Here is a 12,291-nt window from a genome sequence, read left to right as displayed (position 1 = left end):
GCAATTCTGTATTACCTGATGAGTGTATCCACTTAAATGTCTAAATTGAATCTTACTCTTTCTATTCACCACATTGTACAAAATTAGTTTGGCTTCACAGAGCCCTATTGAATTATAGTTCGAATCTCCAAAATTAAAATGTTCAGAATTCCCTAGCATAACATTATCTGCATTACAACTGTTCTACCAAAGTATAGAAACACGTGGTTGAAGGTATACCATTACTTCTGTCTATACATTTAGCTATTTTAAGTTTCTGTCCCGGTGATTTAGGTTCACACACTATGTGGAGCTTGCACTGTGGGGGCAGCATGAGAAGCCACCACTGTTGCGCAGTTGAGAAGCCAACACTGCTTTTCTCTGTATCTAGAAATTACACTAGGGTGTAATTAAAGAGACAGCGCTGGTTGGCAATGTGGGTGTTGTGAGGTGCAGACATTTGGTTTTCAACTCATGCAGCCTGTTCGGAATATGATTCATAAAGGGGGTGGTGATGGACAGAGTATCTGAATTAAGCAGAACACTCCTACCCAGTCAAAAGCTCAGGGCTTGATCCATCACTGTTTTTTAGCTCACTGCACCATCCCAGCTCAGGACCTGGCTACATGCAAATTAGTCTGACCCTGGCCCAGTGCATCATGGGAACAGGGCAGACCAAACTACCAAGCCAATTCTTTACTGGAAAGGAAACAAGCTTCCGGGGACCGGTTTCTGGCATTACAGCCGTCTTCGGCCCGGCTTGCTTGAATCCTGATGGTGCAGTGAGCAAGGGACTCACATCTGAGCATACCCTTCCACACTTGTGGTGGCCAAAACGATTCATAATTCAGGATTCAAGCAAGCCAGGCCGAAGACGGCTGTAATGCCAGAAACCGGTCCCCGGAAGCTTGTTTCCTTTCCAGTAAAGAATTGGTTTGGTAGTTTGGTTTGCCCTGTTCCCATGATGCACTGGGCCAGGGACAGACTAATTTGCATGTAGCCAGGTTCTGAACTGGGATGGTGCAGTGAGCTAAAAAACGGTGATGGATCAAGCCCTGATCTTTTGACTGGGTAGGAGAGTTCTGCTTAATTCAGATGCTCTGTCCATCACCACCCCCTTTTCTGAATCGCCTGTTCGGAACATGAGCACAGTACTCTGGGAAACCAGCACTCAAGAGCAGAAAATGAAGGGGGCACATGTGAGCATTGTGAAAAGATGGAACAAGTGATACATGGGAATAGTATAAGAAACAGGCAAAGGAGAGCAAATCGAGGATATGTAATTGGTAGCCGTGTAATAAACTGACAGTGATTAACTGGATTGGGACATTGACACAACTGAACACAGAGAAAGGTGCAGACCTAACACTGGTGGACTATTGCTGGCACCATTGGGTAGGAATGTGAGACAGTATCACTTTAGTGCATAAAGTGTAGCTGTCATTGACAGAGGGGAGGGGAGGATGGAGAGGCTGCTTGCTTGCACACTTGTTTGTGTAAGACTAATGTCTGCCATCAAAGACACACCATATGCATGACAGAACAATACAGGCCTCTTCCATCCACTACAGCCAATAACATAGAAATTATAATCACTACTCCATGCTTACACCGATGTGTATTGAAGCAAGGTGCACAGCATTGAACCTCTCTTTTACGAAGGACAGAACGTGAGGAAATAACATAGGATGCAGTCTGTTACTTCCTGGCTTATGCTATTTTTCTGGTAATATCATAGAAATACCTACACTGCACTATGCCAAACTAAAAGGTACATTTTGAAAGCCTTCCCAAAACTCAGTAAGAAAAGAAGGAGGCAGTCTAATGTGCTGCTGGTGATAAAAACCTGTAAGGACAGGTTATGTCACCAAAATTTGGAGATGGTCACTTCTTGTGATCTTTTACTTTCAAACTGGCAATTTACTTGAAAGGAATGCAGGCTGGCTAAGGACCCGAGCTTTCTAGGTGATGCATCGATTCTTTGAAACGTGGGGAAGTAGAGGACATCATTGAAGGAGACATGCGATGGGAGCGATGTGAACATTTCATCTACACCAAAGACCAAGATAAGGCTCCATCTTGAAAGCAAACAATAGCAAGCAGATCACACGCATGCCTCTTGTAATGTAAGGGATCAAAGACAAATTAGTAGGCACCTCAACGAAGGTTAACCTCCATGCAGGAATGCTACCTCTTCTGACCTGCCGTAGATGGAGCACAATGACACATCCCTAAGCCATAATACAGAAACAATTGGATAGTCCAAGTATTTTCTAAATATGTTTTGTGGAGGTTAAATGATTGACCCAGTGAGAGATGCTTGACCCCCTAGGAACAAAGAGAAAATTAATTTCAAGGAATGTTATGCCGTCTTGATATTGCTTGACTTATCAGCGGCGTTCGATACCATCTCCCATAACATACTCATTGATAGATTGAAAGAAAATGGTAAACGGATAGAGCTCTCGATTGGATTGAGTCTTTCCTCTCGGAGAGAATCCAAATTATATCATTAGGATCTTTCTCCTCAAAGGAGAAACAAATTACTGCAGGAGTCCCTCAGGGCTCTATTCTGAGTCCCCTTCTTTTTAATATATATATGGCTCCCCTCATTACCCTCATTGAATCACATGGTATATCCGTTACTTCATATGCAGATGATACGCAATTGATTGTTTCCCTGGAAAAAAATTAAACTAGAGCTGAACAAAATTTCCAAATTTGCTTGACAGAGATTTTCCAGTGGATGGAAAATAACCATCTAAAATGTAATTCAAGCAAAACGGAAATCCTGCCTATTGGAAAAACTAGTGAGTTCTGCCCCAGCAAATTGTGGCCTGACGGCACCACTCCACCTCCTGGTTCGGTGGAGTTGGCACGGAATCTGGATATTCTCTATGACTCCTCTCTATCTTTTGACCTCCATGTAAGAAATATGGCAGGCTGTTGCTTTAGTATCATAAAATCTTTGAAGATTTTTTTTGATTTCCTCCCTATCGAAGCCAGAAAGTCTGTTGCAGTCTCTCTTATACTTTCTTGTCTCGATTACTGCAACGGGCTGATGGCAGGGGTAAAGAAACAAGCGCTAAATTAGTTTTGGAGCGTCCTGCATGCGGCAGCGCGGCTGGTGCTTAAACTTCCTAGGAAAGCTTCAGCATCTGCAGCTCTTAGAACTCTGCATTGGCTCCCGATCCATAAAAGAATTCTTCTTAAGATTTTACTGACCATTTTTTGAGCTCTAAATGACATCGGACCAAGGTATTTAATAAATAGGTTTACCCGCTACAATCCCACCAGAGCTTTGAGGTCAGCAGGGCACAACCTCGCTAACATCCCGAAATTTCTTCTCAAAAGGAAAGGAGGCAAAACACTAGGTGTTTTGGCCTCTAAGGCCTGGAATTTTATGCCAAATGCTCTTAGAATGCATACCACGGAGGCCGTTTTCAGAAAGGGGCTTAAAACTTGGCTATACAACTTGACAGACACCTATGTATTGACCATCATCTAGTGCCTCCTCACAGTGCGCTCCTCTACCTTATCACAGCGCCAGGATGCTCCTTTCGGAGCGACAGTATAACGCTCTACAAATACTATATTACTTACTTACTTACTCTAAGGCTGCTTTGATTTCGTCAATAGCTCTTAATTATGATCCAAACTACAAAGTTGGGAGCTACCAGCATGGTTTCTTTTGATTCACAACTGCTACACTCAGACAAGTGGGATACAGTATAGGCATCGAATGATGGGAGACAAATGGAGGAAATACCAATCAGAAATAGCATGAAACAGGGATGTTCGCTGGCACCAACACTGTTTTGCCTATTTATGGCTGATCTTCTAGCCATACTGGTGAAAGGACATTCTTCTCTCCTAAAATTGGGAGCTCTCATATGGAACTCCTCTTCTTTGCCAAAAAACTTTGACTTTGGCTCCAAACTTCAAGAGGACCACAGAGTAAAACTGATGCTCTAAAAATGTATCCTGACACCAATAAACTAAAAATAAAGTCAGATAAACAAACATTTGCGTCAGGCAAGAACATAATATATGTTCTTGCTGGTTAGCAGGTGGCTACGGAGTACCAATACTTGGGTATGACTCATCTCTAAACCTATCCTGAAAGTCACAATGAATTGTACCAACGTTGTTGTTGGCTGTAATTTTTATGTCGGAAGGTCGGATAAAGTACTCAAAAATCAAAGGTATGGTAATGAAAAATTCCTATCCTTCCTACGCCCCTCAATGATTAAAGTTATTAGATGGGAGTTGGGGGTCATATCTACTTTCAAAATGTCAGCAAAGTAACAAGGAATTAAAGCAGATAAAACATTTCAATATGTGTCTTCTGGACATTCTTGAGGGCTTTATTATAGAACATGATGAAGCTCATAAAATAATAAAATCCTTTTTTCGAGTGGTTACCTTTACCTTGGGGGAAAAACATATTTTCTAGAAAAAGGTTGCTAAAAACAAAACAAACAAAAGATAGAATTATTGAAACACTTGAGTCTGGGCTGCATTTCTTTGAATGAGAAATCTTCTGTAGCTTTGACAAGAGAATATTTGGGTTTTCAACAACTTTAAATATGTGATGTTCTTCCCTAACCTATCAATAATAAATAAAACACTTTGGATTAAGAGTGTGGCTTTATTTCATTAACCATCATTTATTGCAGACATTTATGTCAACTATAAAAGGATAATGAAGGAAAATGTACATGTTTTTTTTAAATAGATCTTTTACATGGACTCATGTCTTATTTTGTCTTGGTATATTTTTAAATATACGTCATGTATTTTAAGTCCCTTGTTTTTAAACTATACCTGTCTACCCTTTAGACAGTCTATGGAACTTGTGTGTGAAATTTAATACACTGTTTCGGTTTGTGCTACAGGAAATTTTATGTGCACTGTGAAAAGACAATTTTACATAGTTCTTGTAATGTTTGTATTTTACTAGTTCGCGCTATGAAATAAATACATAAACAATAATATAACCCATGAACAATTTACAACTACATCTACACGTTCCAAGTGTACTAATACATTCAAACAGGGTCCAGTCCAGTGGTTGGGATATAAGAAGACCTCATGTAACAGAACATATTTAACAGAATAAATGACGTGCAAATAAAAAATTTAAAAAAAGTTATTTTCTGGGACAATAATTATGAATTATGCGTGCACAAGTAATCATTTATGAAACTAAATCACCTGTAAATAAGAATGTTATCCTCACCAAGAACAAACACCTCATAAATGATCAATCATGACACGTGAGGAAAAATAATATAACACTATGGGTCTCAATTCTGAAAACCGCTGTAAGAATACCATAAGTGAAAATGGCACTCATTACAGAATGAGAAAATACTGACTACCAGTACGATACACGGACCAGATTACCGCTACTAATATTTTTTTTATCAGCAGTAAATTAATTACTACTGGTAGTAAGTGCATTATTGCTGGTAATCCCCATTACAGAAAAAAAATTGGGCAGAAAGCAGATGAGATTTACCACCCAAAATAAGATGAGCTCTGAGCTGATTTTAAAATGAACAAAACAAGACAGCTTTGGTTATTAGTCTCCCTTAAGATTTGAGACACAATGCAGAACGGTTTTGCCCTGCAAATGCCAAATGACTGAAACTGAAAGGTATCTTTTGGCAAGTCATATTTCTAACAAAAGGCAGTACATTTGAATAGAGGAGGTATTTGTTAGATGCTGAAAATAGTACTGCTTTTTCTATTGCCTTGGGTAATTACGTTTGGCAGCATTTACCCTGGTAATATTTTCACAACACTGTGGTCATGTGTACTAGCAATGCTACTGAGCAGTAATCCCCTCTGAATGTTAATCAGGGTACAGCAGTAATGTATAGCTGACTGGAATTTTTAAGCAATATCCGCTCATGAACTCAATTTCATAGCACTTTATAAATCATAACTACAGCAATTATGTTTTAATATAGAAAGGTCTTATCTTGTGGATGACATGAAGGCTATAACTTTTTTTAAAATTTCTGACGATATTTAAGAGCACCACTTTCCCTAAAAATACTTTCTTTCTAGCGACACAACCCTGGCTCTCAAGTCATATATCACCTACTTGATTTTTTTGTGTTTTATGATATGCAACCATTTTGTTGAATAAAAGAAAACACTTTTCCTGGACTACCATGCTCTTTTAGCATGCACAAGATTTTTTTTACTAACCACCGAAAAAAACACTCCAGTCTGCACACCCTGTTTTGAGGTAGCACTGTGGACCCTCTGGGCCGGTCACACCACCTCGCACCGCGCACGCTCCCTGTGGGTATGCCCAGGCTGCCCGATCCCGCCGCTGCCCGCAGCTGAGCTCCTGACCTCTGGTGTGCCACGATCCCGCCGCTGCCCGCAGCTGAGCTCCTGACCTCTGGTGTGGTCTCAGCCTCCGGAGCGCTGCGCCGCCTCTCCTGCTGACTGCTGTCTCTCCCCTGGTGCCCGCTCCGTGACCTGTCTCCTTGTTTTCTGCTTTGTGTCCCCCTGTTCATCGCTGTATCCTCTGTTGCCCCTCTGTGCCTTCTTGCCCTGTAACTGTTGGCCGCTGTTCTCCCTTGCTGTGACCCCGCCGCGTTTCCCGCCACCTCCCCGCTGCCCCCCTGCGGCCCGCCCCCTTACACCTGAGAGCCTTCCCATTCGCCAGCCCCGCTCCCGCCTCCCAGCGGCTCCTCCCTCGCTCCGCCCCCCCCACTCTCCTCATATGGCAGAGTGGCAAACGCGCAGCGTTGACGCGCAGCGGGCGCGCCCTAAGCGCGCCGAAGGTGCGCCAAAGGTAAGCCCGTCTGCGCCTGGACCGCGCCCAGTGCCAGGACCCCTGGCCCCCACCGACGGAAGCCGACCCGACGAATCTACGACGCCACTGAACTCATCTCACTCAACACCGGCAGGACCCCGGGCTGCTACCGAGCCACACCGAGACGCACCCACGGACCCTTCAGCTGCCACTCCTGCAAGTTCACTTGCAACCGGACCCAAGCCACACCAGCATCCACCAAGCCGAACACCAACAGCACCCACCTGAAGTGCATCCTGCTCAACACCCGCTCCGTCCACAGACACGCCGTAGAACTCTGGAACCTGCTCGACACCACAGCCCCAGACGTCGCCTTCCTCTCAGAAACCTGGATCAACGCCTCCTCAGCGCCCGACATCGCCATCGCCATCCCGGACGGCTACAAGATCATCCGGAGAGACCGCGTCAACCAGACAGGAGGAGGCATCGCCATCATCCACAGGAACAGCATCCGCATCACGACCAACGCCGACGACACCCTCGCACCCGCCGAACACCTGCACTTCTAGATCCACATCAACCCCAAGACAACCCTCAGAGGCACCCTCATCTACAGACCCCCGGGACCACGCACACAATTCAGCGAAGACATCGCCGACTTCATCAGCCCGCACGCCCTCCTCTCCGCTGACTACATCCTCCTCAGGGACCTCAACTTCCACCTGGAGAACAACAACGACCGCAACACCACCACCCTGCTGGACAACCTCGCCAACCTCGGACTCAAGCAACTGGTGACCTCCCCCACCCACTACGCCGGTAACACACTCGACCCGATCTTCTCCTCCAGCAAGGACATCGCCTTCAGCCACGCCACGGGACTCCACTGGACGGACCACAGCTGCGTCCACTTCAGCTTCAAAAGGACCACGCTCCACCATCACCAGCAACAGGTTCCCCGCAGAAGCTGGAACAAGATCACAGCCGACCAGCTCGCGTCTTCCCTGAGCAAGAAGCCTCCCACCAGCACAACGAACCCCAGCCAAGCGGCCACCAACCTCACGAAATGGATCAGCGACTGCGCAGACGACCTCGCCCCTCTGAAGACCCCACCGAGCAGACCCGGCAGCAAGAAAGCCCCATGGTTTAACGACGAACTCAAGAGCTCCAAGAAGAACTGCAGAGCACTCGAGAAAACCTGGCGCAGAGACTCAACACCGGACAACATGACTGCCCTCAAGCTCGCCACCCGAAAACACCACCAACTGATCCACGCCACCAAGAAAACCGCATTCAAGGAACGACTGGACAACAACGCACACAACAGGAAGGAACTCTTCAACATCGTGAAAGAGCTCTCCAACCCCAACGCCGGAAACAACGACATCACCCCTTCGCAAGACCTCTGCAACTCCCTCGCCTCCTACTTCCACAACAAGATCGCGGACATCCACAACAGCTTCAGCACTCAACCGACGCACGCCACGACCGAACCACCGCCCCCCACCACCACCCTCCGCGCCTGGACTCCGATCAGCACCGAAGACACCATCCGCACGATGAACTCCATCCACTGCGGATCTCCGACAGACCCCTGCCCTCACCACGTCTTCAACAAGGCCGACACTGTCATCGCACCCCACCTGCGGGACATCATCAACACCTCCTTCGACACCGCCACCTTCCCGGAGAGCTGGAAGCACGCCGAACTCAGCGCTCTACTCAAGAAACCATCAGCCGACCCCACCGACCTCAAGAACTACCGCCCCATCTCGCTGCTCCCGTTTCCGGCTAAAGTCATCGAGAAGACTGCCAACAAGCAACTGGCCGCCTTCCTCGAGACGAACGGCTCCCTTGACCTCTCGCAGTCTGGCTTCCGGGCCAACCACAGCACCGAGACCGCCCTGATCGCAGCTACCGATGACATCCGAGCCCTGCTCGACAACGGAGAAACGGCGGCCCTCATCCTCCTGGACCTCTCCGCGGCCTTCGACACCGTCTGCCACCGTACCCTAGTACAGCGCCTCAGCAACGTCGGAATCCAGGAGAAGGCACTGGAGTGGACCATCTCCTTCCTCGCCGGAAGGACACAGAGTCCGCATCCCCCCGTTCAGATTGGAGGCCACCGAAGTCATCTGCGGCGTTCCTCAAGGCTCCTCGCTCAGCCCAACACTCTTCAACGTCTACATGAGCCCCCTCGCAGCCATCGCACGCCAGCACAACCTCAACATCATCTCCTACGCCGACGACACCCAGCTGATCCTCTCCCTCACCAACAACCCCACCACCGCCAGAGCCAACCTGCACGAAGGGATGACAGACGTGGCCAAATGGATGTCGAACGGCCGACTGAAACTGAACTCAGACAAGACGGAAGTCCTCATCCTAGGATCCTCACCCTCCGCCTGGGACGACTCCTGGTGGCCCCCCGCCCTGGGCAGCGCACCCAAACCAACAGACCACACACGCAACCTGGGCTTCATCCTGGACTCCTCCCTCTCCATGACCAGACAAGTCAACGCCGTCTCCTCGTCGTGCTTCAACATCCTGCGCATGCTACGCAAGATCTTCCGATGGATCCCCTCCGAGACCAGGAAGACGGTCACCCAGGCCCTCGTCACCAGCCGTCTGGACTAAGGCAACTCCCTCTACGCCAGAACCACCGACAAACTCCAGCGGATCCAGAACACCTCAGCACGACTCATCCTGGACATCCCCCGCCGCAGCCACATCTCCGGACACCTGAGAGATCTGCACTGGCTCCCGGTCAACAAGAGAATCACCTTCCGGCTCCTCACCCACGCACACAAAGCTCTACACAACCAAGGCCCAGGATACCTCAACAGCCGCCTCAACTTCTACGCTCCCAAACGCCAGCTTCGATCGTCCAGCCACGCCCTCGCCGCCGTCCCCCGCATCCGAAGAGCCACCACAGGAGGAAGGTCCTTTTCCTACCTGGCCGCCAAGACTTGGAACTCCCTTCCGACCCGCCTCCGCCTGACCCAAGACCACCTCGCCTTCAGGAAGCAGCTCAAGATCTGGCTGTTCGAGCAGTAGCGAACCCCCCCCCCCCCCCCCAGCGCCTTGAGACCCTCCGAGTGAGTAGCGCGCTATATAAATGCTTTGATTGATTGATTGATTGGAACATCACAGACATTTAGGTGCTGATTTTGAGTTTAGCAGATAGGTACTTCATCACAGATTTGACGGATATCCCACACGCTTTATTACAAGTGCATTATGAAATAATGAACTTGCAATAAGGTGGACAGAAGTGATGGAGTACCCGTCTAAATCAGAACATTATTTCTTTAAAATCTTTGGAACTTTGGACAAATTCCATACTGCATTTAAATATGAAAGGTGCTCCTTCCAGATGTTGACCACAGAATCCCCAAAATATTTTCATTAATTAAATTTGCTAATCGAATACTACAAAATGTTAAACATTTGAAAGGAAGCACCACTATTTATGATAACACTAGGCAAACTCACCTGGTCTTCTTCACTGGTAGCTGCAATGTATGCCATGATGCTCTGTATTTCTTCTGCTGATTCACCCTTACTCAAAAAATATTTGATTAGTCCATATAACGATGTCCTTATTGTGGTCAAATCATCAATAGACAAGTAACTCTCCTTGCTGTTGCTAGAAGATCAAATGAAAAGTATCATTACAAAGAACAAATTGTGAGTAATGAATATTTTTCATATAAGTAAAAATAACATCAAGCAAAAGCTTGCCTTTGCTACATCATACAATAAAAAAGGTTTAAGCAAGGTTGATGCAGTTTCAAGAATACGGTACAAAATTGTTTCGACCGTAGGCCAAGATTAGCTTAAAATAAAGAAATATTATTAATGACTCCAAACGTTCACTGTTGCAAGGCACTAGAGTTAGTAAAAAATCCTCAACAAATTCAAATTACAATGCTGCAGAAGGTTCTGCCTGCAGGCAAAAGCCATGAGCCAAGAGGTGTACAGTTGGTGGTGTTATGGATGTAGTTTATATATGTGCCATTAAGGAGACAAAAAACATTGGGAATGTATCTTTTACATGAAATATGTTATTAACAAAATAGATATGAAGTAATCAAGAAAGCAGGCAGTGCTATTTCCCAATGGTCTCATATGCTTGATCAAAATAATGAGTCCAAAAAAGGGGTCCAGAAAATAAGGTCTCAGACAGTTTGAAAGTGGAGAAAAGTTTTTAGGATTCTTTGAAGAAGAGACAATTTACAGTGACCTGTAGGTCAGCTGAACAAGATATCAACAACCAATCACCACACAAACAAATGGAGGCGTTACTCATGAGAATGGTCTAGCTCTACTTGATCTTGCTCGGTCAGAAATTTGCACTAAATGGTAACAATTTTCCCCACACACTGTGATCAACCTCAGTGAATATTGACTGATACGTATGCTGCACAGTGTCAATCAATCAATCAGGCGTTTGTTAAGCGGTAGGGGAGGGGTGTAAGTTCCAGTCCATCAAGGAGGGGGGTCGGTCGAAGAGCCAGGTTTTGAGGTTTCTTGCGAAGATGGGAAGCAATGTTGTCTGTCGGAAGTGGAGCGGAAGGGCGTTCCAGGCTCTGGCCACCAGGAAGGAGAAGGAGGGGACTCCCGATCTGGTCTTTCTGGTGCGGGGACCATGGCGTAGAAGAGCTGTGTTGATCGTAGGGTCCTTTGGGGTACGTCGAAATTGAGTCAGCTGTTCAGGTATGCTGGTCCGGTGTCGTGGAGGGCCTTGTGTGCGTGGGTGAGCATCTTGAAGGTGACTCTGGCCTTGATGGGGAGCCAGTGGTGTGTGTGCAGGTGCTTGGAGATGTGGCAGTGTCTTGGCAGGTTGAGGACCAGTCTTGCGGCGGCGTTCTGGATGTTCTGTACTTGCGAGTGAGGTTTTTGATTATTCTGGCGTAGAGTGTGTTGCCGTAGTCGAGTCTGCTGGTGACCAGGGCGTGAGTGACGGTCTTTCTGTGTTCGAGGGGGATCCATTTGAGGGTCTTATTTAGGAGGCAGAGGGTGTGGAAGCAGGAGGACGAGACAGAGTTGATCTTGCGGTCCATTTTGAGCTCGGAGTACAGGATGATTCCCAGATTGCGTGCGTGATCCATGGGGGAGGGGGGTTTCCGAGGGCGGGGGCCACCAGGTGTCGTTCAAGGCATCGGGGTTTGGGCCCATGATGAGTACTTCTATCTTGTTGGTGTTTAGTTGTAGGCAGCTGTTTTTCATCCATTTGGCGACGGCTTCCATGCCTTCTCAAAAGTTGTGTCTGGCGGTGTTGGGTTCTTTGGATATGGAGAGAATGAGTTGGGTGTTGTCTGCGTATGACACGTTGTTGAGTCCGTAGGTTCTGACGATGAGGGCGAGTGGAGCCATGAAGACGTTGAAGAGCGTAGGGCTGAGGGAGGACCACTGAGGGACTCCCCAGGTGGTTGGTGTAGGGTCTGCGAGGAAAGGGGGGAGCCTGACCCGCTGTGTTCTGCCGGATAGGAAGGAGCGGATCCATTCGAGGGCCTTGTCCTGAATCC

The 12,291-nt window shown here is 47.1% G+C and overlaps 1 protein-coding gene across 2 annotated transcripts in view; it reads right to left on the bottom strand.

Annotated features, from left to right (window-relative positions):
• The window catches only part of NBEAL1 (neurobeachin like 1), a 1,045,477-nt gene that overhangs the window by 464,048 nt on the left and 569,138 nt on the right, over nucleotides 1-12,291 (bottom strand). For both annotated transcript variants that reach the window (XM_078680248.1, XM_078680249.1), the window contains one exon: nucleotides 10,256-10,409. In XM_078680248.1, the coding sequence (XP_078536374.1) occupies nucleotides 10,256-10,409 (154 nt within the window). The remainder of the gene's footprint in view (nucleotides 1-10,255; nucleotides 10,410-12,291) is intronic.

The sequence above is a fragment of the Lissotriton helveticus genome, chromosome 3_1 (assembly GCF_964261635.1).
Source record: "Lissotriton helveticus chromosome 3_1, aLisHel1.1, whole genome shotgun sequence".
In the NCBI taxonomy this organism is placed as follows: domain Eukaryota; kingdom Metazoa; phylum Chordata; class Amphibia; order Caudata; family Salamandridae; genus Lissotriton; species Lissotriton helveticus.
The sequence above is the reverse complement of the archived record's forward strand: the minus strand, read 5'-3'. Positions and strand labels throughout refer to the sequence as shown.